This window comes from Pseudopodoces humilis, chromosome 11 (assembly GCF_049639895.1).
Source record: "Pseudopodoces humilis isolate 2021_Gansu_Grassland_sample_001 chromosome 11, ASM4963989v1, whole genome shotgun sequence".
NCBI lineage: Eukaryota > Metazoa > Chordata > Aves > Passeriformes > Paridae > Pseudopodoces > Pseudopodoces humilis.
Genome location: NC_142210.1, coordinates 19,695,901 through 19,723,651, shown reverse-complemented (window position 1 = coordinate 19,723,651; position 27,751 = coordinate 19,695,901). Strand labels below are relative to the sequence as shown.

The window sequence follows — 27,751 nt, the reverse complement described above, 5'->3', positions numbered from 1 at the left end:
GTGGTATTTGATGCTGATCTGACTCTTCCCTGGCTGTGTGAGTTATATTAGACATGTCTTACCTTTTATTCTTTGTAGGGTCTTTAGCATTCAAGGGAGGTTTAAAAAAAACAACTGTTTTTCTTTTTTTAGAAGCTTATTGAATATTTTTGTCTTTTCCTCTTCTGTTTGAGCTTTCTCGTGGCTACTCTACCACTATTCACTGCCATGGCATAACTTTTGGATGATAAATGTTCATCAGAAAACCTAACAGCACTTTCATTTGCACCACCTCTGTTGCTGTTGATGGTGGACAAAAGAGATCAGCTGGCTCTTGATTTACTTTCTGCTCCTTTTCTGGGGCAAACTCACTCAATTTGATACTCAATATTGAGCAAGGGTGCCTTGAGGCAGCCACTTTTTTTCTGGAGCACAGAGCAGGTTGTTTCTCAGCTGACTTCCCTGCTAGCAAGAGCTTCCCTCAGCCCGTTCCTCACATGTCCAGCCACAGCACCTTTAGGGCTGTTTGGAGTCATTTTAATAGTCAGAAGCCTAATATTTGCCACTAAACATTTAAATCTGGTAGTTCTTACTGCCACTTTTATTTTCTAATAAGGTATTTGTTACCACAACAGTAGTTTTTTTAAGAAAATACCAGATAATAACTTCCATTTATTCTGTATATAGAAAATTCAGGCACATATATAGTTGTGTGCATGTATACTTGTGTATACTTAATAAAGTGGATAATTTGTGTACAAAACAACAGCCATTCCTAAAAAAAAAACCCAAAAGCAACCAAAATCCCCCAAACAACAACAGCATAGGACGTGCAGAGGATTTTAATTAGACTCTGTCTTCAGACTCTTTTTCCAAAACGCTCTGGTGTAGGTAGTCTGAAAAATAAGGTAAAGCTTCATTAAACAGAATTCAATTAAAAAAAAAGTAATTGTCTTATGTGGTAAATGCACTATTACATTCTGAAATCATATGTCATATTTATTAAAATTTGATTTGAACTTACTTTTCAAGTGACAAGTACAGCACAGAATTATATGGCATTTATTATTGTTTTCATTATGATGTTTATTTTAATATATTTTTCTGAGTTTATTTAGCATTTCAAGCTATACATCATAAACCTAGCTGGAATGATGCTGGGGATTTTGATGTTTCTACATCCAAGTGACCTTTTGTGATATTTCTGTTCTGTTTTGTTAACTTATAGGGGAATAAATTGTGAGAATCAAAAAATGAAATGATAGGAAACAGTTGTAAACACTTCACATCTCTTTTTTATGCCATTTATACCTACTCAGTAAAAAATAGGAAAAAATAAGTGTGTAACAAAGAGAAGGTGACACTCCAGGAAGCTGTGCTGGTTTTTCATTTTCTGTGCACTCTGAGAGAGAAGCTGATCCCAAGTTGGAGCTGACTAGATGCAAAATTTGGAGAGACCTTATCTTACTTGTTTACAATATTTAATGCTAAATAATATTTCATATGTTATTTTATAGTATCATAAAACCCAGAACCCAACTTCCATAATCCATTTCCGTACGGAGTTTGCTGAGAAATTGAACTAATAAAAAAATAATACAATGAGAGTTTGCATTATGAGCTGCCTAAATCATAAGCCTAGGTTTTTTTACTTCCAATTAGGCAGCCAATTATGGCATTTGTAGTCAGAGTGAAAATAACCCAAAAATTCAACTAGTGATTTTTATGATGTTTCTTTTGTACATGTCTATATGCACATATATATAAATTAGTACTTATATTTTGTGACTCAGATATTGTGACTCTTAAAGCCATTTGACCTTTCCATAAGGACAATATGCACTTTCTATGACAAAATTAAAATGTTAAGTATGAACTTGTATTATTTTTTGGGTAATTTCACAACTATTAATTCTACCTTACACCCAATCCTCCTTTCTTCTGCCCATATTTTAATGTCTCACTAGAAGGCATCCCATAATGCCAGCAGGGGCTGGAGCATGCTGAGTGTCTGTGACAGTTTTCTGATTATTCCAGTTCATTTGTGTTTGCTTCCTTACACTTTCATGCCTTAATTTATGCCCATAATGCAAAGGGTGATGTATTTCTGATGTGATTTCACATTCCTTAGGTTAGGATGACTCAGCACCACTGCCTTGACACTCCAAACCTTGTGTGTACCTCAGTGTTCATCCTGTTCTCATGATGATGTTTATTTTAATATATTTTTCCGAGTTTATTTAGCATTTCAAGCTGTACCTAGCTGGAATGATGCTGGGGATTTTGATGTTTCTACATCCTAATGACATCCTCAGCCAAGAGTACATCCTCAGCCTCTTTGTAGGCAGCAATTCCTTGTCTAAAACATGAAGTTGCCGTAAGAGCTTTCAGGAGAGCCTTTTTTCTCTTTCAGCCTTCATAGGTGTAAAGCAGACAATACAATATTGGGCTGGGTTGTTTTGTTTTTTTTTTGTTTTTGTTTTCTGTTTGTTTGTTTCATTTTCTTTAATGCTCTTCTCTCATTCTCATTTAATTTCTCTGTTCAACTCTGATATCTTGTCTGTATCGTGCTGCTCCATGTCCATGGGATTTTGTGCTTCTAATAAGCATTTTTTCATTGCTTTCACACTTCAGAACTATCAGGGTTCTGCACAGAAGCAAGAGCAGATGTGTGTGTATCTTTCTGACCCCTTTGTACCTGCAAAACTAAAGATAAGTTTTCTTTTTTGGTGTCGCTGTTATTTTGTTGTCTATGAGGATAACCTATACTTTATCATGCTAATTTTTATTTTTTTCATCTTAAATGTTGTGTTAGGAGTAAAACATGGTATAGAACATCTTGTTTATTCTCTTTCCAGCTGCAGAATAGATGGGTGGAAAATCAGTGCCAATTCAACGAAAGCTGTCACGCTGCAATGAAAAGATCAGACTGGACATTGTTAATTCCCTTCCTCTTTCTGTTTTTTTTGGGATTTTTTTTGGAAACATGTTCTAGGAGTTGTGTAATTAAATTATTACCTGCTGTATCACCATCTGCTTACATGATTTTGAAACGTTTCTAACCTCTGTGTGTGTGTGTTCTGTTCATGACTTCAAGGAAGTACCAAAAAAGCAGTGAAAGTACTCAGCAGATGGACTGAGGGACTCACACCCTCCAAGCAGTCAGACTTGATTTTTCTGGGTATAATTAAGTGTATTTTCTCTAAATCTAATTATTAAGTTTCAAAACATGGCAAAGATGTTTTTATTTTCAATAGTCAAATATTCCTTATGGGATAAAGACCTAATCCAGATCATTGCTGTGGATAAACATTACTATTAGAATATTCCTGGTCATGTATGATTGTTTTTCATTTATTTCAATACTGGTATCATTATCTTTTAAAAGATTTAACTGAATCCTTGCACTCTACAGTATGCTGCAGGTAAATCCTAAAAAAAAGATCTAAATCTGGATGCTCATAGCAGGCCTGCCAGAAAGTGGGATTTAGATCTCGGTGCTTAAACACTTCAGGTATGCATTTAATTTCAACCCTTACTGGTATTTCGTTCAAAGCAATTACAATGTTCAGAGGGTTAAGTTTGGAGTGTGTTGTCCAGCAAAAAGCAAAATATAATTTTAATTTAGAGAGGAAATCTGCAGATGTGAAATCTGCATGGAAGAAGGACGATAAGATCTGTCCTAATCAAGTAGAACAGCGTTCACCCCAGCCCCTCAGTAGGTTATTTGAGTGTTTGTAGTGGTCATGGATATCTTTGGAAACATCCATTGATGCAGGTGTGATGGGGAGTGACTTGTTGGGGTTTTGCTCCAGTACCATCCAGCTCCACCAGGAAGCCCTGCAGACTGGATGGGTTGTGCTGTCCTGCCTCACAAAATGCAGAGCTTCTGGCCAGCAAACTGGCTTTGAGCTCACCTCAGCCCAGAACTGATCTTCATCATTTATTAAAACAGTGGAAGCAAGTAGTGAGACATCTTGATGATCACCAACCTCCAAGTTTAAACAAACAAAAAACCAAACCAGAAAACAGCCATCATTATTAGCTCGTAGGTCAGGGTGTGTTGTGGCATGGAAAGCTACTGCTGACTCAGTTCTGCTGGATTCAGAATACAGTCTGGGGGAACTGACCAAACTCATTTCCTTTAATACTGATGAGAGTTAAACAGCCTCTGCAGCCCACAGGAGGAGTTCATTGTGTCAGGATGAAGAAGTGATGATCCTTTCAAACACTTGTAGGCTGGGAATTCCATTGACTGTTGCATTCATTAATAATCTTCAGACTTCCACTTCTTGACTCGGGTCTAATGGGCTCATTAAATGAGAGTCCATTCAGGTTTCATTCAGCTGTGTGAAGCCTAAATTGTGATAGGGCTCTAAGAAGATTTTGCTTACTACCACATTATATAAGTTTTCCAGTTTCTTACTCATTTTGCAGTCATTTTGACCTTGCTAAATCAGATTAAAACTATCTTCAGAGGCATTTAAGTAGCTTTTTTTAGTGCTATATTCAAAAACTCTTAAGCTAATACCCTCTCTACATTTCATTCCCTATATATTTATTTTTCTGGTTCTCATTAATTTAATTAGATTGCAGTCCTCCTTTGCTCTTTTCTGCGAGATTGCTCTGCTGGATAAATCCATTTTAACTTTGATGGCTTGTGCTAGAGGTGCATCCTCATAGGTATCTACTCAAATAAAAGTGCCCAGAGTAAAGTATTCTCATTTTCCCATAAACAAAATTCCCAATACAGTCAGTGAAATTGCTAGTTTTTGATAATCCACGTCTCTAATGAGAAAGCCATCTCTTTACTTCAGTGGTAGCTACTTCAATGATACATAAAAGTGCTTTAGAACAGTGCTGATTTTGTTTTTGAGATCACCCAGCAGCTTAACAACCAGCTTGGATATAAAATTCAGTTCTCTAGTTCTTTGTAGTGGTCCACACTGGGTAGAAAAGTTTATGGGCATTTATCCAACTGCCTTTTTCTATGTTACATCCACCTGTTTAGACATTAATCCATAAAAATAAACTCCATATGTAGCCCAGAAAATGGTCTTTGTGGGTCCCAAGTTACAATGGCAATAATTAAAATGATTTCTTTCATGTCCCAGATGGTGACTGTGGTAGATAATTGTATTCTCTGCAATTATTTTGGACTAAGTTTAGCAGAGCAAGGTAAAAATCCAGTATGGTTTTGAGACAGCACACAATATTTAATTGGTTTAACTGAAGGCTTAATTATTTCCAGGATCTGGAAGTAAGGGGAAAATGGAAATGGATTACAGGTCCAAAAGAGCTTTATGGAGCATTTAGGTGTTATTTACATACAGATGTGGTACAGGGGTCACTGTAGGTTTATTGTCTTTGCATTCAGTGTGGTGGGGTTTGGGCATGACCCCGCAATGGTTACATTTGGGAAGTTTGTAAAAGAGTCTGAAAATGGGTCATGGAACTCAATTCTTCTGTCCACATTCAGACCAAGCCCTCTGAAATGTCTGGCAGGGCAGCTACAGCCTTGGTGTCTCTGGGTGAAGCAGTCATAGCTTGATACTTATAAAAAGAGATTGAAAAATTGAGTAATTAACTAACATCCTGACAGCCGATGATGTGTTATGCAATTTATGATTTTGCTTGTGTCATAACAACCCCCTGGTCGTTTCAGGCTGCATTTTGGTAGTAAAAAAAATAATTTTGTGATAGAGGAGTGCTTTGTGACTTCCCAGGTTTCACATTTTCGTGCCATTTGCCTAGCATTTGGTCTCAAAACAGCTTTACTTTTAAGTGCTATTAAAGATCATTTATTTTTAATACTGCCCCTGTTCATAAATAAATTATAAAAGCTATGAGACATGCTTAATATAGTTCACCATGTTTCTAAATACCCTTAATACATAAAAAAAATTACAGGTATGTCCTATGTCTAAAATACAGGGAATTCTGTCTGTTTGCTGTTGGAGGAAAAGAAAAAAAAAAGGAAGAGCATTCAGATTTTCAGTCTTGAATTTCTGTTAATGTACAAACTGTTTTCTGATGATGATTCTTGATTCATTTTAATTATAAATTTAGTCATTCTAAATTTTTCATGAGCTTGGGTGACTTTTCACTAGAGACTGATTTGCCTCTTTCCTTGCTGTAAATCATGAAAAACACTGTACTATGAAGCTCAGTGGAAGACATTTTGCTGTAAAAAAGTAGTAGAGATAAAGGAAGTGCTGCTGCTTTTTTGGTTTGCATGTCCTGATCCTCTTCCTCATGGGCATCTTCTGATTTTATTTATTTATTATTTTTTTTTCCCCTGAGCTTGGAATTAGGTCATGTATAAATAAAGCTGATTAAGTTGTTTTGTGAGGGAAATATTCCCACAAAACCCCTAAATTTAATAAAAATGCACATTTTTAGTGAGGAAATGTTTATTTCTAAGAGAAATTATTAACATGTAAGGTAAAGCAGAGCATGTTCAGTTTTGAATGACATTTCTGGGGAAACTGAAAAATTTCATTTTCATTTCTTGAAGTCAAAGAAAATACAGATCCTTGTGGAGTTTAGGATCTGTATCCCTATTTCTATATTTATTTTTTTTCTTTAATTTGTATTTCAAAAGGGAAGAAAGGCAGGAGAGACCAGGGCCATACTGAGAGTCACTGCAGTGATCTAGACAATTTCCCAGGGGCCTGCAGAGAGACAGAAGCTGCATATGAATGATAGTTGGTTATACATTTGTTTATTTTATGAATTCTCTTCTTCCTTCAAGGAGACATCTAAGTATTATAGGTAGAAAAAAAGACTGGCAATTGGACTGTAATTCATATTTTGATCAAAATTATCTGTATAATGTTGAAAATGCTAACACAGTATTTTGCAGAATTTAACAGTTTGTATTGTTTGGAGTCACTGACAGCATGTTTATTGGGAGTCATTTTCAGAGTCAATTATGGACAATATTTTAATGAATATTGCCAGGTTATGTTCTTTGGAAATTAGTTTATTGATTCTCTTTAATTGGAGGGTGACTTTTTGAGAACGCTGGTTTCTTACCAACTCCTGGCTCTGCACAGACGGTGAGAGCTGGTGACTGAGATTAAAATTAGGCTGGGAATAAAATCAATAAAAAGCTTTATAACTTTGAAATTTCCATGAAGCTCTCAAATCAAATGCTTCTAAAATGAAGCTGTCTGAAGTAGCACAGGTTTCCATTTGGTTATGTCACTGGAAAGGTGCAGCAGATGAAGCCCAAGCTAGGAAGCAATTAAATGTATTAACTGCCAGATGAAGGAATGAAAGCCTAAATCCAGATGGTTTTCCTGCTTCAGGCTGAAGGGTTCATAGATAGGATCTCTTCAGAAGGAGAAGTCTTCCTGGTCAAGATCAGGTCCTGGTGTCCTGCTCAGCCTTGCTATAAATCCAGCTGTACTCCTCATCCAAACCTGCAGAGCTCCTGCAGTGAGTCCTGGTGGGAATTCTGGTGCTTCCATCCAACCCAGCTGCAGCTCACTGAAGGGTTTTTTGGAGATGTAGGAGAGCAACAGCGAGGCATTGTGCCAGAAGCATGTGTGACCATGGCTGGGCTGACACAGACCTTATTTGTGTGTTTATTCTGTGCTTTCTTCTCTCCTGAGAAGTTTTGCTCACATTTTGATGATGTGGAAATTGGCATCAAAGGCTGCAACAAATACGAGACATATAAATGCTTCATTTATCAGTAATTTGGCAAACCTGCATCATTCCTGTGCTTCAAGGGTTACAAGTCAAGCAGTTTTTAGCAAGCTGCTAATCTGCTGTGCTTGCTCTATAGTTATAGTTGCTTGCTGTCCCAAGAGTTTCCAGCAAATGCTCATACAATCTGATTAACATGGTTCACATACAAAGGGCGCTGGCCTGGGGACTACCACGTCTCATTAATGGAAATGAATTTTTCATACCATGGCTGCTATGTCTATGTGTTAAGACTTTTCATTTCTTTTTCCAATTCTCTCTTTTCTGTATTGTATTTTTTTTTTTTCTTTTTTTAAGCAAAACTGTCTGTATGAATTTTAACAACCGGTTATATTACAGGTCTGAGAGTTTTTATGTTTGCACGCTGATGTTATTTTTACTAAAAAGTGGATATATTGGCAGCAGAATGCAATGGCACACATTTGTGTTTATATTGAACCCTTTAGCTCTGATTGAATGCTTGATGAGTTCAGCTTAAGGATGAGGTGACTGGATCTGTTTTTGGCAGCAGTCCTGCTTTGTGTGGGAGGTTGGAGCAGGTGACCCTGTGAGGTCCCTGCCAGCCAACATTTTCATGATTCTGTGAATTGTAAACTTTTCAGTGTAACTTTCCAGAGTTAATTCCAGTATTGTAATTGATGTCTCATCACATCTTTTTTTAAGAGGCTCTGACATGTTCTACTGTGATACAAATATGGACATGTTCTGGTTTTTAGCTGAAAGCAGGGACAGAAGGTTTAGTCTTCTCCTAGCACTGTTCCTTGGGGTATTTTGGATTAATGGTGCTTTTTAAATATCAGAGAGGAAGCAGTAGTACATATTAAGCCAGTATGCAAAGTATGCTCTGTGACTGGTCATTCACAGATGCTTTCCTGTGGCATTTATTATTTAACATTTTTTGCTATCAGCAGATTGTAATTTTCTGATTACAATTAGTTTGTTGAAAGTTCCCAAACATCACTGGCTGTCTTGTCCAGGGTGTGTAGCTGGACATGGGTGTCCAGCATCTTACAGGATCATCAGCCCTCATTTAGCTGATGGTATAGAGCTGAATTAGCAGAAGCTATCAGCCCTTCTGTTGGTGCACTGTTCCCACTTTAGAAGGGAATTGCTGCAATACCTCTAAGCATCAGTTATATGGTTTTATAGCCTCCTTTAGCTCAATGTACTAAGCTATATGTTTCCTGAATATGTCCTCTTTGTTCTTGTCATAATGCACACTTTGCTTCTGTTCAACTGCTAATGTCTCCAAATCAAAAAGTTCTACAGCATAAACCATTTAAACTGTAATAGCTATGCACAACTGTGGCCAAGTGTAAAGAAGGTTTATGAGAAGTTTTTCCTCCACAGTTGCTGATCTATTTTTTTTAGATTATAAGGTGTCTATCACACTTCTCTAAGTGGTCAAGAAGTGTTATGGTTGCTCTTTAAGAATTTATTCCTTGAGAAATGTGTATGGACTAACAGTATTGATAAGCTCAGACTACTGCCAGTCTGTGATATGTTGTGCATAGATGGAAGCTTGACCATCAACCTGAGTGTTGTCACAAATGACCAGATCAGGCTGAGACTGAGAACTTAGGTAGTCTTCAGGATAATGGACTTCTCCAGTTTATTTCTTGCAATGCCCTCATCTCCATACAGCACAGCAAGGCTGAGAGGTTTCCCTAGACAATGATGGGAAACCATCAAAGAGAGGCTGAAGATTAAACCATGGGCTAAGCAGATGTGCCTCTTCTCCAAGGACGTGGTCACAGTTGGGTAGGACTTGGCTGAAAGCAGCATCAGACCTGGCTGCTTTTGTGGCTCTGTTCCAGAAGGGCTTAAGTAAAAGTGTGAAATTCTTCTGGAGAGCTACTGAAAGCACATAAATTACTGATCTGTGAAGCTTTACATGAAGATGTACTTCACCACAGATCTTAAACCTGTGGCAGAGCTGCCAGAAGATAGGTGTGCAGAGAAAACAGCAGAAAGAATGGTTGCTTCCTTTAATTTTTGTCCTGAGGAATCCACTGAGGATTCCTTTGTTGACCTGAGCTAACACATCTCGGATTTTCTTTTTAAGAGAAATCATAAACTCATTTCAGCATGTAGACATTGGCAGATTCAGGATGCTGAATGTCACACCATGTTGACTATGTGTGAAAAAACATGTTCTGATAAATTCACAGGAATTGTACACCATGCAAAATTACACCTCCAGGCGGACTCAAATGACCAAACTCTGACATTTCTCAAACCTGACAGCTTATTTCGGTGGAGATTTAGGAAAAGAAAAGGTCAAAGGACACCAAACATATTACTTCTCTACTCTGCCTATAGCTATAGCAACACTAAATCTTCTAATATTACATCTTGGGGCTAATGAAGGGTTTCTTATTTAGGCCCTAGAAGCAGAAGTAAACAAGGCTTAGGAAGAACAGCTGAGGGAGGTGGTGATGTTTGGAGAAGTCTTAGGGGAGACCTTATATTCTGTACAACTCTCTGCAAGGAGTTTTAGCCAGGTGGGGTCTGTCTCTTCTCTCGGGAAACAAGTGCTGAGACAGGAAGAAATGGCTTTAAGCTGCACCAGAGAAGGTTTAGATTGGATATGAGGAAACGTTTCTTCACTGCAAGCCCTGGCACACCTGCCCAGGGCAGTGGTGGATTCACCACCTCAGAGGTATTTAAGAGCTGTGCAGTTGTGGCACTTGGGGACATGGTGTAGAGGTGGCCTTGGCAGTGCTGGGCTAATGGCTGGACTCGGTGGCCTTAAAGGTCTTTTCCAGTCCATCCAGCGCTGTGGTTGTGCCCTTGTAGGGATCATGTGCAGGGTTGTTACAGCCTGGTGGCTCCAGCAAGTGTCCCCTTGGCTCGCCAGGAGCAGTCTCAGGGCTGCTAATGCCTGAACAGCTGGAGATTGCCCCCTGACAGGAGTGTGGGGTGTCCGTGTGCCTGGGCAGGTGTACAGGGGACACAAGAGTGCTTTCAGAAACATGGGCTCATCCTGGGCTGCAGCAGCAGTTGCCACGGCAACGTCACTCTGTGTACTTGAGCTTTAACATTTGAGAGTTCACCCAGAAAATAAATTTGGCGTGATTATGAAGTACACTTGGATGTTTTCTGAATTCTTTGGATACAGATCGTTGGGAAGAGCAGAAAATTATGTTACTGCCTTACTGTTTTCTGCTGTAAACCATGCACAGAATCATTAAAGCTGTCATCTATCAAAATATAGTAAAATTCCAATAAAGCTAAATTGTAAATGTTGCCATCTTCAGCTCTATATTATATTATTTTTAAGGGCTCCCTGTCATTGTTGAACTTGATAAAAATGAGTAAAACCCCACTGAGAAAGAAATGAAACAAAAAACAAATCTAGAAGATGTCTTGAAGTAAGAATTTAATTTTTTTATACAAGTACTGACCTATTTTTCTACAGCAAGTTAGAATAGCACATGATGGTGACAGCAGGAACATTATTGTGTGTCTATCAGTATTTTGAATATATAATTTAAAGTCTGGTTTTATCCAAAAAATTACTCTTGACACAGACATTACAACTTTGTATTTCCTCTGTATCTCTGGTGTCCATATGAAATATTTCTAACAGGAAGATTTGTCTTCTGGAACCAGCTAAGTTTGAGAAACTGATCCTAAACTCTGAGAACTGGAGCACTTGGAACAGATTTGCTCAGAAAGGGTGCAGAGTGTCCTTCACTGGGGATACCCCAGAGCTGTCAGGATGCTGATCTTGTGCTGTGTCCTCTGGGATGACTCTGCTGCGAAGCTGGACCAGTCTTAGACAAACTTGTATCCCAAATGGTCCAGAGTCACCAGCTTGTTTGTGGGTTGTGGTTTCTTTTTTGTTTGGTTTAGTCTGGTTGTTTCTCTTTTCCCAAACAGAATGTGTTAATATTTTCACTGCAAGATTTTGTCAGTGATGGTTTAAAATCAGGAAGGGAGTTGATGCCTATGATGAGGCCAGATTCCCGTTTTTCTTGTTTGTAGCTCATCCATAAAAGTGACCTTTTAATTTTGGTTTTCTTTTGTTTGTTTTTGTTATTAGTTGGCTGCTTGGTTGTGGTGTTGGGTTTTTGTGGGGTTTTTTTGTGGTTTTTTTGTTCTTTCCAAGATATGGGTTGAAACCACATGGTGTTTTGCAATGTTGGTTTGCATCTTTTGAAGTACAGCAGATTCCCACTAGCACACTTTATTACTGTGTAGTAGCTTGCAAGTGTACAGTTTCCAAAGTTAAAATGACTTAATTTTTAAAATAATAATTTAAATAGGATTGACTCTAATTAAAGAGAAAAAAGTTTGAAAAATATCAAAGTGAAATGTTCCCAAGCCAAAGACTGGCAATGTAAAAATTTCCGAAGCAGAAATGAGTCATATAAAATTAACTTTCTTAAGAACCGCTATGGCCTGTTAGTACAGCTATTGCTGTCAGCATTTTCAAGTTAAACACCATTTACAATGATTTTATTTCACATCAAATTCAACTATAAGCTTAAATGCAAATGCCCCAATAATAGTTTTTGTCCTGGTAAAGCTTTTTATTTTATTTCTTTCAGAGGCATTTATAATGTCTGGGGGGATGTAATGCAAAATATATTACTGATGAAACCTTGAAGTCAGAAAAATATATCTATGCAGGCAAACTGGATATTAGGTTAGTGTACAGACAGTTGATGTGAGGAAAAATGGGAAAAGGGAAAGACTGATGTTTTGGAAGAAGAGCTTTGGGTGGGATGGGCAGGAGCTCGGGCAGAGTTTTTGGAAGGTGGAGGTGGAGAGGTGGTTTGAGGGAAGGATTTGGGTTGGTGGGGCTGGGGGCTGGTGCAGATGAACAGAGATGTGGGATGGAATTTCTTCCCCTTACACCCAGTTTAAGAACTGTGTGTTAACGCACGTACACAACACATCCCGACTAGCCCTGGAAGTCCTGATTCTCCGTCTGCTTCTCTGCATTTAGAAACACTGAAATCCCATCCAGTGCCCTTCTCAAGGAGAACAGCAGGATCTGAGAGTTTATTCCAGTGGAAAAATGAGTGATTAATTCATGAGCTAAGAAACTGGAGAGTGTGTGTGTGGCTTCTCTCTCCTTGTTTGGCGTTGTCATCCTGATGTTTGCAAGTGAGCAAAAAGAGTGAACAGTGAGAAAACGGAGCTGTTCCCACCCTAATGGGAGGGAAGAGCTGTCCTGGGAGCAAAGCAAAGGCAGCAGCACAGCACGTCCCACAAGAAACACACAGGCTCTGTAACAGAGCCATTTATACTGATCTGATTACACTGCAGTTTTAATAAACCTCCTCAGCAGACTCTGCATATATCACAGATGCTGTTAGCTCCTATAAGGTTAGTAGATATATCTGAGTTTTGTTTCAGGCAAATAGGTATTTGCAAACTAAGTGTGTTTGAGAATGGAAAAGCTCTGTGTTAGTAATACATGCCCAGCATATTAGAGACCAGCTCAGGCTGCCTTTTTGTTACCTGATACTTTTCTGCTGGGGAAGGAGGAACTTCCTGCAGTCTTTCTGTGAGCCCCAGGAATTCTGAGATTCTGAAAAGGCAGCAGACAAATATATCCATGTACCTATGCACATCTGGATGGCCCAGGATGTTATAGCTCAGGTGGCTGATGCATTTGATCGTAGGCAAATTAATTCCTGTTCCAGCTGGACGTTGTGCACGAGTCTTTTCCATCAGGGTGCTGCACAGACCCTGTCATGGTCGTGTGGCTGTCCTTCGTGTTGATATTAATGGTATCCTGGCCCATAGGGCTGTTTGTGATACAATAAAATCAATGAGAGATTTTGGAAGAGGTTAAATACTCCATATCATTCATCTGTGCCAAAAATGACTTACTAAAGAAGAGACAACTTTAGATTCAACTTAGCTATGTTTCATAGACTATTCTCCAGTCTGATCTCTCTGTTGTTTCTGCTGTGACACTGCTCAGTCTTTCAGGTTGCATTCATCTGAAGTGAAATGTGAACAACTGGTGAGTTTTGTCATCTGTTTTTATCTGGTGGCTCTATGGAGTGACAAGGTATTTAATTGTAACTAAACTGCTTGCCAAGCCCATATCCCAAAGGTGAAGGAAGGAAGAAATCATTACTGCACAAAATTAAGGCAGTGCTGATGGAAGTATCACATTATTATTTTTGAATTACAGGGTAGTGTAACATTGCTGTTGACAAGGGCATCATAATCTCTTCTGCAAACAAGTTTTGTCAGGGATTTATAACGCTGAAGAAATTTGTCTAGGCCTGAAACTTGGCATGATCTCGTTTAACAAAGTACTAATTTGGTGTCATACATACTTTAAAGCCTTGCAAGTGCAGTGGGTGTTGAGTTCCATGATCAGCACGGCTATTGGCCCTTTGAACAGGTGATATTCCATCTACTTTGGGGATTTTCCTAGGCACAAAAAGATTACAGGGACTTAGAGGAAAAGGCCTTTGTATAGAAGATACTGAGAACGAAAGACCCCTTCAAAATGAGATGAGCCAACGACCCTGGAATTTTGGATTTGTGACTGTACAAAGAGGCCACAATGCCTTTAGGAGAGTTCCTGGGTGAATTTTTGCCTTTTTCAGTGCTGAGTGGCCTGAGCAGGGCTCACTGTGGGCAGCCTGTTAACACTTGCCACACTTCCTGAGGAGCATGAGCCTGCTAATTGTCTATTGCTAATCAGCTAGTTATGAGCTGCATTTTACTGCAGTCACAAACAGGTGACAGTAGTATGATCATATTGCTTTTTCCTTATTGGTTTCATAAAATGTTTGTGTAAACTCACCTTTCTGTTATGGAGGTATTGGGGGGTGGCAGGACCTTTAATGAAGATCATATTCTATAGTTTCCAAAAGCTTTGCTGATAAGGGATTGAAGCAGGGGAAGTTGTCAAGAAAAGAAGTTTCTGGTGGTTCCATAACAAGATGTTTCTATCAGGCAGGATGTAAATGTGTTATTTTTAAGGTCAAAGCACAGGCAGAGTGTTGAAATAGGCTCGTTAAGGCAATAACGATCTGATAAAGCTGACTTTCCTGATTTCTTGTGTACAGTTAATTGAAAGGACATTTAGCTTTGGTTTGATAACTCTCTACAAACATTCTCCTCACAAATCAGTGGAAGTATAGAAATGTACATCAGCTTTATTGGTCATCAGCTTGGCTCTGTCCAGTATACCAGAGTTTATGATCCCCTTTGCTGTCCCTATACAGTGGCTTTAAAGCTCACTTGGTGCATATTCAGACTTCTGGCATTTTGCAGTTGCTCTTTTATCTTTATAATAAAGCATGTATTTAACAACAATTAAATGTTGAAACAGCTTGCTGGCAGATGGGGTGAATTTTCTATCTCCTGAAGTTTTCAAAAATGTCTTTCAAAAATATGTTCTTTTTATGGTCTGTGTTATAGAGAAGACTAAATGAGAATATTGCAGTGCTTTTTCTTGACTTCAATTTTTTTCTTTATTCCTATTGTCTTTTTTTTTTTCTTTTCACAATTCACTATTACTGTGGATATGTAGTGTTTTCTTTTCCTTCCAATTGCAAGTCAAAACTGCATTTAATACATAATGTTTAAGTCATGCCTACTTTCTTAACCAGCTAGATACCAAATTGCAGGGCACAAATGATCTGTGCCTTGAGAACTTTGTAAAATTCCTTTTGGAATGGTTAAATGCAGCGCAGGCCCTGAGCTCAGATACTTGGAGGTAGGTTTTGCTGTGTCCTTAGACTGAAACAATGAGTTCAGAAGTATTAGTGGAAAAAGTGGAGTGAACAACTGCAGCTACTCTTGCATTCTTTGCATTCTTTAACTAAAGGACGTGTGTTGCTAATAAGATTCCCATACTCCAAAGACTGGTCTCAAATATAAAACTGAATTGAACATTGATTTTTTTATTTTAGGTCATTTAGCTGCTTGTGTGTTTCTTGTTGTTTGGTTTGTTTGGTTTTTTTTATTTTCCTGAAGTGAGGAAACTGGTTGTGTTGCTTTGAATGAAAATTGACTCGCTGAGATGCTAAGCGGTGAAATGGGGTTACTACTCATCTGCATAATAACCATTACTAACCATTTCAAGATATTTCATATGAATTTTTATTATGCATTTATATGTAGATTTAAATAACCTTTATTAATACACTCCATTGAACAATAGCACACTTTTTTTTTTAATATCATAAATATGGGGTAAACATAACAACCACAGATAGGCAATGGTCAACATTTATAAGCTCAGCAAGATTAATATTTGCCATGAAACTGCATCTGAAAAATTGCCTTAATTCTTGTTTATGGCTAGTACTGTATTAATCTGCCAAGGGTTTACTTATTTGGCTAAAACAGTTTGTTATATGACTTCAGGAATTCTAGAGCCAAAATTATGTGTTTATGAAATGCAGTGATGATTTACTTTGCTTAAAGGGCAAAACATCAGTCTTTAATTTCTAATAAAAAGCAATATGGAGTTGGGAAGATGAGGTTGTTGGGCAGTTGATATTACCTAGCAGTGATCTCTGTCACTGATGGTTTGCAAATTAATCCTTCCACTAACAGAAGAGGAGACGGAGTGAAAGGGCAGATAAATAGCTTGAAAATGAGTTATCTCAATTTTTCAAAGAATATTAATACGTGGTTTGATGTCCAGTTGGTGCTTGGCAGGAAGCTCAGTGCAGCAGGCATCATTTCTGGCACTGGCATTATTGAATATTTTCCTGAACAACCTGGATGGAGAGGCAGAGTGCTCCCTTGGGAGACGTGGAGGTGATTCACAGCCTGGGGATTGTGGTGCTGAAGTTCAGAGCATCCTTCACTCCTGAGGGCTGGGCTAACAAAGTCCACAGAGGGCAGCCACAGCAGCTTTGCAGCTGTTTGACTTTGCAGCCATTTGTGGACTCCACTGGAATTTAAAGACTAAATTTGCAGTCGTTATTTAAATGAATAATCCAGGCTTTCACACTAATTGAAGGGGCTTTAGTTCATCTCACTCTAAACTCTGTTGCTCCCACTGCATGTGGAAGGGTTTGGACTGCAGGGTGAGAATTAATTTGCAAAGGAACTGGAATGGTGACTTGGAGCATGTGGGCTCTCTTGACTGTTCCCAGGCTGACAGTTATGGGTGAGGGAAATTTATATGGCTGTAGGGGGAAAATAGGAACTGTAAATTGGTATTGTATAGAGGCAGATAGCCTTTCAGAGGACAATAGGCTGTTTCATTATATTGGAGCTTGCAAGCAGTTTGCTCTCTTCAGAGAGTTTCAAAAAGCTGAATTCCACTTTGCCATTACAGTGGGTTCCTCTATTACATGGTAATGTTACTTGGAGGTGAGTCTTGGAGAGTGAAAATGCTTTAAAACATAAAAGTGGAGTGATAATGTAGTGTTGTAGGTGTCAGTCTAGTGTTCATCACTATGAGAGGTTTCATATCTTTATCTTCATTTTATTCTAATTGAGAAGTGAGTCTGATGTTTGAAAAGCCCTAAATTACAGATGCTTATGTGTTGGAATGGCTATTGTCAGAGTGTGGGGGAAAAGGCACCCTGTTGGTGTGCTCTGTCAAAAATGATTTGTTGAAGATTGACTTTGAGTGTTTGTACTGGAGGTCAGAGTTCCTTTTAGAGGGCTTCTACTTCCATAGAAATATCTAGAAGTGCCACAGTTATGCCTTGCTATTAAAAGAATGATTTTGTTACAAATACTTACCTGGCAGTGCTTTTGGTTCATTAAAATGGGAAAAATAAGTGGAGCAAAACAGCTGGGACAATTTCTAAGTAAATTCATCAGTCATTCAGGAACTATGCATTTAAAATACCTATAAATAATAGAATGCTCCATCTAAATGGAAGCTTTTTATTGATATGTAAGTACAGTGTCACCCTGAAGTTTCTTTTTTAATTTATCATTTCCTTGTGTTTAGAAATCAGATCAGGCAATTCATATTATTGCCAGCTTTTCAGCTTTATTTTAGCAGCATTATTTTGTATGGTGTGTGAAATGAGATTGGTGCACATACTTGTTAAGCTTTAAAATTACTTTCAGGTAACAAATAATTGTTTTGGAAACTCTGAGCCTTGACTCAATTTTTTAATATTATCTCGAGGACTGACAAAATAATTGGATAATTTCAGTGGTTTGCCATTGGCATTTTAAATTCCTTTTATTCATATTCTTACAATGTATTTCCCATGATGATGTTCATGGGACTGCTGATCCTACAAAAGACAGGACAATGGAAATGGGGAGAGTGAAATACTGAGAACTTTTGGCTTTATTGCCCGTTTCATTCTCTCAGGTTTGCAAAGAACAAATAAATGGATTATGTGTGCACATAGAAACAAACATTTAGGTATTAAATTTTGTTTTAATAGATAAAAAGATGGCCTATCACAAAGTGAGTGCAGACCAGAGGGCACAGGGGCACTCTCCATACCTTGACAACGATGAGCTCCAAGCCACGGCGTTGGAGCTGGAGTGGGACATGGAAAAAGAGCTGGAGGAGCCTGGATTTGACCATTTCCGCCTGGACAGCGCAGCCCAGCAGCACCTGGGGAACTCCCAGAGCCCTGACCTCGACCTGGAGCCCATCCAGCCTTCCTCTTCTCCAAAGGGAAGATTCCAGAGGCTTCAGGAAGACCCTGACTACATCTCCCACTACACCAGACAGCCAAAACCAAAGAGCAACCACTGCAGCTTTTTTCGGATACTGAAAGTATTTTGCACTGCTTTGATTTTATTTATTTTTGGAATTGTGATAGGATATTATGCACGCAAGAAATGCCCTTCTCCCCCAACATCTCAAAAGCCAAATAATCTTCATATCTACCATGAAATTCTCAAGGAAATCAAAGCTGAAAATATTCAAAAGATTTACAGGTATGTACCTTGGCAGTTTTTTTTTGTCTAAATGCTCTCAGGTGCCGGCGTTATGTCTTCTCCTGATTTTTTTTTTTTTTTTTTTTAAATATGGAATCTTATTTGCAAAACACGACTTTTTTTATATTCGTTTTTATCATGATGCTTGGGAGATGTTCATATGCCTATACAAAACTCATTTTTAATAATGCAAATTTTTGCTAGTTGTAACAGGTTTTGCTTTAATAATGTTGTATTGCTAAATACATTATTATCTTTAATGTAAATGAATTGAAAACCACAGATTGTTCAAATTGAATTGAAATATAGACAACAGAACAGCTGTCCTAGATCCAGCTGACTGCCAAATAACACTGTTGAAAAGCAAGGTTGATATGATGTTTTGCAATATTTTGTGCTTTAAGAAATCCCCATCTAATTTTTGGCACAAATGTGAACTCCAACTGGTGTTTTTTCTCTATATGGTAAATGAAACCTTTATCCTCCATAGGTTTAGGATGGAAAAATCAAACTTTGCACTCTGGAAGATGGTGATTTGTTTATTTGTTATTCTTTATTATCTGTTAAAAGAATGTAAACTTTTGTAAAATACCTGGGCTTGACTGGGTTCGATTTTATTATTTTTTTGAATGTGAAATCCTTTCACTGCTTTGACAGTCTATGAAACATGTTTGTATCAGAGTACAGTCACTTTTCTGTAGCAGTGAGTGTGGAAGAAAATAGGTTTTCCTGCCAGCTTTTGAAAGTTACTTTTATAAGGTGAGTGAAGATGAGTGAAGTTTTTGGCTTCTGGAATGCAAATTTGTTTTTGATGTTAAAGGTAATGCATTACAGATTTTTTGTTTACTATGAGTTTAGAAGCAGCAGAACTCCCATACCTGAAGTTAGAAAAGATTGTTGTCATGGTCATCCAGGTGTGTTACTGAATAGAACAGTAATACATCAGAAGGGTGTTAGAACAGGGGTGTTCCAACAATATTTGTCTTTTGTTATATTGGCTAAGCCAAGTCTTAAGTCCTGTAGTGGGTAATACCATGTTTTGAGCCAACACTTACTAAATTGAAGAGAAAAAGTAAATATGAAGGGTTTCATGTCAGTTTCATGTACTGAACTGATTCTACTTCATACAAATGTAATTATTTTCATAATGGGAAAGAGTACAAGTCATGAAAAATGTTGATTTTTAAAGTACAAAGATAACTTGTTTGTCTTTCAGAGAGTAAATTGAACTGAATTCTGTCATTAGGCTTTGTCACAACCAAAGTATTGGAGTAAGCTAAGGCTGAAGATTGGGTATTATACAAATTACAGCAAATTGCTGACATGTCTGTCAGACTCAGGATAATACTTTGGTTCTTTGTGTTTGGGGACTGGGAATAACTTGCCATTCTATTATTTCAAAGGGTGGTTTAAAACCATCTCTTTTAAAACCCTTTATCACTTGTCAAATTATTTCAGCTTGCTATTGGTATACTAGTGAGAATCTGGATTTTAGGTAAAATGAATAACATAAATGCTTGGAAACTTAAAAGAACTTACGTAGTTGCCATCCTGTAACATAATTCTTCATATTTGTTTGTGTTTCTTTTCTATTTAATAGCATGATTTCAGTGAAAGCGGTGGAATATTAATTCAGCTACCTATCAATTCTGTATATAAATATATAATCAATGCTTTTAGTATAGTGCATTACCCACAAGGCTTTTCCTACCCCAGCATTTTGTTCTGAGACAGCTTTTATCACATGTTGTATTCTGTTGCTTTCCCCCAACATCTGTTTGGCAGGAGTCAGGAGTGACTGCAATGAAACCTGGCTGTGTGTACGCCTAGGAGGACAGAACACACAACATATGTTACTTGGGTAAAAAAAAAAAAAAGCCCAAACCTGACAAAATCAATATATGTTATTGCAAAACTTCCTTCAATAAAATACTTTGAGTTACTAGGAATAAGTGGCAGCTGCTTAGCTTGCAATTTCTAAATGTTACTGAGCATGACATTAATTTAATTTTCGTTGTTTACTCCTTAGATCAGGCTCAGATGATATGGGAGTTTGCTAACAGTCCTGTAAAGGAATTAGGAGGAAAAAAAAACTGTTTAAGGGACACAGAGGTGCCAGTCATAGTTCTGGAACAGACATCACTTTAATGTGCTTGAAGGTCTGGGGTGGGAGTGAAATCTGCTCGTGGCTGGATGAAGCTTTGAGGATTTGACCCTTTGCAGTTCTGAAGAGGTGGCAGAAGTTCTCCAGGGAACTTGTGTTGGCTCTGTTTGGATTTGGACTGGATTCTGTGTGAGTTGAATGAAGCCTGTCTACCAACCCCTGTTAGGAATGGAAGTGGTTGAGTCCCCATCCCTGGAGGGATTTAGAGGACATGGAGATGTGGCATTTAGGGACATGGTTTAATCACCTTGTCACTCAGCAGTGCTGGCTTAATGGCTGGGCTCAATCTTAGGGGTGTTTTCCAACCTAAACAATTCTGTGATGGTGTAGAATATCTGCAGTTTGTGTTCATGGATTGCTGAATTGGGATATTCAGGTGTTCCTTGTGGCTTCTCCGCTGAAGGCTCCTGGTGAGCTCCTCTTTTGTCAGTCCTGTCCTGGCTGTCTTTATCATCCACATTAAGGTTTTTTCTCCTTCCCACTCTAGAAATCATTAGGTAAGAAGACTCAGTGCTGGCTTTTATTCCTTCAACTTTGCACCTTGTTTCCCATGAAATGGGAATGCTACAGAATTTCTGTGTAATTTAGCACAATTTTAATTACTGGTCTTGGCCAAGTCGCTTAATCAATGGTGCAGCCTAAGTCAACATTATCTCTGTAAGCTTTTTTGAACACCTCTCCCCACCCCGTTGTTGATGATAAAAGGTAGAAATCACTTCATTCCTGATGTTTCAGAGATTTCAAGACAAGTTGTCAGAGGTGCCTGAAGAGGAAAAGTAATTCCAGAAGAAAAATGAAGAGTTTTTCCTCACCTAGCACGCTGCATTTTAAACTGGGACAAAAAAGAAAAAAAGGACCAATATTATTAATAGGATTCAGTCAGTAAATCAAACAGTTCAGGAGTGTGAATGAGACAATTGTTCATATATATATATTTAAAAAGAAACAATCTGCTTCACAGTGCAGGGAGATTCAGATCTGCCTGTAAAATCACTCATGATTCTACAATCACTGCGCTGATGGGAATCCAGTAACTATATCTGTTTGTGCCATAACTTTCCACAGTTTTCTTCTGGAAGATATATGACAAAATTAAAGTTCAAGTTAGGTGTAACTTGGCTCCAGAGGGCCTTCAGAGTGAGTATGAAAAGGCATAAATCCTACATCCAAAAGAGGTAGAAGGTGAAACACGGAATACTTTGGGCACTGCTTACATTTATATCCGTAACCAGCAGAACTTACCAGGGGTGAAGCGATGGATGAAGGTGGTGAAATCGATAGGCAGGAAGCAGGTTATCTCCTGGGACAGGTGGGATGAGTTCTTGGAGCCCTTCTGGAGAGCGTGTCAGGAGGGCAGGGCTGAGGGGAGTGACCTTGAGCCACATTCCCCAGGAATGTCTGCAGCTCCAAAATGCCATCCTTACACTGGGAAGGGCTCTGCTCTGAATGCATTCAGATGTGGATGCCTCTACACTTTATAATAAATGCTGAGGGTTGTAAGAGGCAGACCTACAAAGATACAGAAACACCCACTGCCAGCTTCAGTAAAAGCAGCGTGCTGCTGAATTCTCAAAAGTAAATTTGCAATGAAAATATGCATAATTTTCAATGAGATCTGACTCCTTAAAGCTACTTTTTAAAATGGCACTCAGATTTCTACTATCACTTAAGTGCTTTTGAACATTTCCCTTTTTTTTCTCACTCTATATATGATACATACAGTATATGATGTATATAAAGTTATTTCAATTTTATTGCTTCAAAACCAAATGAGAATGAAACAATCCTATTTTATTTGGAAAATGTTGGGCTATCATAGTTTTTAGGAGGTTGTAATTTTGGGGTTGGCTTCTGTAAATTAAATTGATAAACAAAGATTCATGTTGAATAGGAGGAATAAAAGAAATAGGCAGTTGTGTTGATGTCAGTGATAACTGGCTGTGAAATATTCATCAGATTAGCTAATTGCTCTCATGTTTTTGTTAAAGCTCTTATTGAGCTTTAGTCAATAATTACTTTCCAAAATTGTGCATCTTGGTTATTATCAGATCCACAGGTTTTTTTAGATACATCTTCCCATGATTAAAACTGGGATGGGGGCACAGAGAGAAGAATCTTTGCTTTGGTCTCAAGTCATTCTACAGAGAAGCTCCTACATTTCATTTCCTACTCTGCTCTGCTTTTCATCATGTGTAGCCTCACTCAAATGCTTCCTCCACTATCATTTTTTTCCCCCCTCGAGCAATATGGAGCTTTAAATCCCTTCATAATACATCCAGTTGTAACTAACTGTCCTTTAGAGGTGTATCTGTTCCTTATTCCAGCTGGTAATGTCACCTGCAGAATCTCCCAAATCCATCTCTGGCAGGAATTGATTTGTCACTGGTGCCTCCTGCCATCCATAACTTAATTCTTCAAAGGGTTTTGGGGGTGCAGGCAGCAGCTGCTCTCCTGTGTCATGGCCAAGGAACAAAATTGCCAGCACAGTAAGAAAATGACTTTTACTTGGTTTTTTTTCTCAAAGTGAGAAGCTTCCATATCCAAGTGTTTCTTGTTTCCTGGTCGGTTGTAATCAGTACTGTTAAAACCTTGGGGCTTCAAACCTTTTTCCCAGGTAAAGCCTGTGAAATGCATACCTAAGGAGCAAAGAGAGCCTGGAACTTCTTGGAAAATGGGAATTCTGGAGATTTGGACTGAGTGAAATGTACAGGCTGGTGCTTGCTGAGTTGCCTTTGTCCCAGGAATGAGGAATCCCTGCAGGAGCAGAGGCTCCTCAGGAAGGGTGTGAGGAAAGGAGTGCTTGTTTCCCTGGGCAGAGATCCATTTAGTGCCTACTCCTGTTAACAGCTACTGTTAATTAATTACCAGCTGTAGTGACCTCTCCCTGTGCTGACCTAGACCCCTGCTCACTTCACTCATCATCAGTTTTGTCCCCTATACACAAATTTTGGGTTTTTTTTGTCACACCAGCAGCTGAAAAGAGCATTGCAAAAAGCAAGTCTCAGTGGGAACTCATTCTGTTTCCTCCTGGATATCAGTTTCAAGTATTTCTTGTGCTGCTATCAAAAATGCAAGTATTAAATCTAGCTAGGCTCGGTGTGAAGCCAGACCTGCTTCATCTTGGGAAATGGATGTTGGCATATTCCCAGGGAACCAGGAGCTAAGTGAGCTCCCTAGATCTATTTCATTCCCACTGCAGAATCACTTGGGATTCTCTTCATTCACATGATAATTTTGAATGTGTATTTATAAGTACAAAGCCCCTTTTGAAAGGAGATAAGAGTAATATCAAACAAGGGAAAGTTCCCACTTATCCCCCTGCCACCTCCCCATTGAAGAATGGCTCTGGGAACATGGGGAGGTGTCTTTTGTGGAGGAAATATGCCTTGTGTGACCCAAGTGCTATCTGTGGAACAGAGACTCGATAAATTTAGGCTTCAGATACCCACTTATGTCAAATATGATTTCTTTTTAAACCAAAAAATAGGTTATATCTGTACTACAGAGGTGTTAATAGAAAGGCTCGTCTGTTTTATAGTTTTCCTGAGTTTCATTCTTTTTTAAAATTTTGTTTCTTTTCTTTAGATGAAAAAAGGATGCATTATATTGATCTAATGCATGAGGAGGACATGTAAGTTTGATCCTGTTAGGGTCAGCTTCAGCATATGCTTAAAATATTCCTTTTCTTTATTGAAGAAATGTCTTAGGTTATGTTTACTTACCATTGAAAGGACATGTTTCAAGTCCACCAAGTATTTCACCTGGTGAAATTTCTCTTTTCAGTTGATTATTTTTTTAATGGTAACCATAAAAATATATTGGTTTTTTTAGATGTTTGATTTGGGAAATAGTTTACAGTAAAATCTGATTTTTTTGTATTGTAACTGTATCCTTTGTAAATTAAGTACATAGTGTTTCCTTAAAATAATTTTCCTAAGCAATGCATGTTCGATTTCCTAAGCAATAAGTGTGATATGTCAATGAATTAGAATCAATAAACTATATTATGTCACGTCAGCATAATAAGTAATAAATCCCTTGATAAATTTACTGTCTGTCACAGCCTAGATGAATGGCTTTAGTCCTGCTGCCGTACAGTGCCTCGTGTCTTCCATGAAAAAGTGACAACAGTTTTTGATAGGCTATAAAGTATAAATTAATTTTGCTCTGATCACTTACTTTTAAATTCCATAATCTTACTTATTTTAAAGTTAATTACCTTGCTGGAATTGCTTCACAGTCCTCATAAGAGGAGTGTGGTTAGGGTTTAGAGAGAGAACCAGTTTCCATGGCCATTAGCTGTCTGCTTCTTTACCATGGATGCTTTAAGTGTGGGGCAATTTAGTGCCAATTAGAACAGCAATTCTGAATGGTGACAAGTGCTACTTTGCCTAATAGATGATGAAATGAGCTATGCCAGCCTGGCTGAGGGAGTAATTTGCTTTTTAAAGGTCTGGCATTCCACATTCCTGCCTGTTTGGGGTAACAGAGGGATGGAGGAGGGCCTGATGATGCCTTGAATCCTTCTGCCAGCTGGGCTGCCCCAGCACATCTTCCTCTCTAGATGTCTGGTGCTGTTTGGAAAGCTCAGATTTTCAAGAGATCGTTTCTGTTTCAGGGACAAACTGGAATGGATGGTGAAACATCTGTGGATTTAAAAAATCCATCCATTTTAAGAAACTTTTGGTGAGTGATAGGCTCTGTACTTGACCTTACGTGAAAAATAGAAATACTTGACTGGAGATTTCTGAGCAACTCTGACACTAATGCTGGCTAAAAGGCAGTATTTAGAAGTTAAAGAGTTATTTACTTTGCCATCTATCATTTTTTATAGATTTCACCAAGTCACATTTTTCCTAACAGGAAGAACCTGAAGGGAAAAAAGCACACAGCCTTCTGGGATGACAACCAGTTTTCACTGCAGTTCCATTGGTAAATGGAACACACACTTCCATTTGGTCAATACCATAGGGTGAAGAAATTGGACAAAGTTGTCCTTCACTGCCCAGTCCTTGCAACTCAATCCAAGGAGGATGAGCAATTTTGGCTGGTGGTCCCAGGGATGTGCCTATAACAATAGTGAGGAACAAACCTTGCAGAACAAACCTTATTAATAATTTCATTAGTGACACATGGACTGTCTCCTAATTGCCTGAACGACAGCAGGAGTTTCTCCTGTCTCTGCTCTGAACATCCCAGCGTTACAGTGTGCTCAGAGGGTGGCTTTTTCCTCAGAGGAGCTTGTGGCAGAGGGCATGGCAAAGAGTCCCTAAAAAGCACCAAGCACAGGTAGATTCCTGTTTAGGATGCATCTCTCATCAGCACGGCGTGAAACTGAAGTCCATGAAAACTCCTGAGATCCAGCCTTTCAGTGAAATCTGCAGTTCCATGGTAGGCACTGCAACAATGAGCAATTAGTTTCCTGCTTGTATGCATAAATCAAATTAACAAAGCCCTGAGGGGAAGAAGTTTTCTCAGCCCTTCTTGGTGGTGCTTTGACGTGCAGCTCCCTGCCATCAGCACCTATGACAGCACTTTGCTGGAAGCCTGATAAGTCAGACTGATGCTGAATTCAACTAAGTGCAGTTTGTTGTACTGTATTAAGTTACTGTTCATGCAGCATTTGTAACTGAAGGTTGCTGGGGAACATTGCTCAGGATCGATCAGGGATAATGAAATTGATATTGTCTGAATAATAATCAATTTTAATGGTGGCATTCTGCAGTAGTCTTCCATTAAGGGGCTTCTAGTCTCAGTTCAATTCTCTTTGAAAGCTGATGAGTCTCTGGAATGAAACAAATATGGATTGCATTGAAAAGTTGGGGTTTTACTTTGCAATATGGGAACTTGTGGAGTGTAAGATTTTAAAAATTAAACAAATTGGCTTTCTTTAATTTCTAGAGTACTGTTTGTGGACAAGAAGTTGAGCAAGAAGTTAAATAATGTCTCCTGCTCTGCGTGTGTGTCGGATTTCTCTCAGTCTCAGTAATAATAATCTTCAAATACACATTTTCAAGACTCATCCTTCATGTAAGCTGATGTTTCCTTTGGATGCATCCAGTTGCCACAAATTTGCATATGTTCCTGTCCAAGTTAAAATCCCAGCTCTTACTCTGCTTGGCTTATGAGTATTTCTTCAAGTCTGAAAAGGCTGTAATTTTCCAGTAAGATGGAATTTTTTCTTTCCATTCTTTCTTTCTTTTTAGGGAAACATAAAACTTGAGAAGTGAATTGAAATGTGACAGAGTGTTCAAATAGCTCAGCAGCAAAATTGTTTGGAAATCTTTTTTCTTGGAGACCTCACAATTTTTGTTCCTGTTTGGGGAATCTGGGGTGTGTCCCCAAATGATGGTTCCCCACAAAGCAGTGTCTGGTCCTTGATCATCTTAATGTCTTTATTTCTCTTTAGTGAAAATTTGTTAGGTAACAAAGTAGAGAAGCTAACAGAAACAAAACTGAGCGTTAAAAAAATAACACTTTGTGATCTTATTTGTTTTACTTTTTTTCATGGGTGCTCCATCTTCATTAGCCATCTGGCTAATTAAGTGGGTTGTGTGAGGCTTCAGGAGAAAGGTCACTATTGCTGAATGGGTCAGGACCCTATCACAGATTGACTTCTCTCCAGGAAATCTGGGAAAGCTTTACAGACAGAAGTTTGCAGTAGTTGCAGGATTTTGCTGAGATTTGGAATGTCTTTCCTGTGGAAGCTGGAACATGGCTGCACACCCCTGCAGTAATCCTCTCTTGTAACACAGAACTGATGAAATGGCCAGAATTTTGAAGCACATCACCCTGATTCAGTGGTCCAGCACTGGTGTCATGATCCAGGCAATATCACATTTTGCTGCTGCTTCAGGTGACTAACTGAGGTGAGGGCCACAGACTGGAGAAGGCCAGGACTTGATCAGAATTTGGTGAGGTGAGACAGTGAGAAGAAGGATCAATAGGTAAGAATGCATAAGGAGTCCATAAAAATGTCAGTGTGCCTTTGATGGACACAGTTTTCTTTGTTCCAGCAGGGCAGCTGTG

At 38.6% G+C, this 27,751-nt stretch overlaps 1 protein-coding gene across 9 annotated transcripts in view; it reads left to right on the top strand.

The window, feature by feature from the left end:
* The window catches only part of NAALADL2 (N-acetylated alpha-linked acidic dipeptidase like 2), a 427,779-nt gene that overhangs the window by 187,294 nt on the left and 212,734 nt on the right, over positions 1 to 27,751 (top strand). For all 9 annotated transcript variants that reach the window (XM_088061038.1, XM_088061039.1, XM_088061034.1 and 6 more), the window contains one exon: positions 18,054 to 18,558. In XM_088061038.1, the coding sequence (XP_087917164.1) occupies positions 18,062 to 18,558 (497 nt within the window). In that variant the 5' untranslated portion in view covers positions 18,054 to 18,061. The remainder of the gene's footprint in view (positions 1 to 18,053; positions 18,559 to 27,751) is intronic.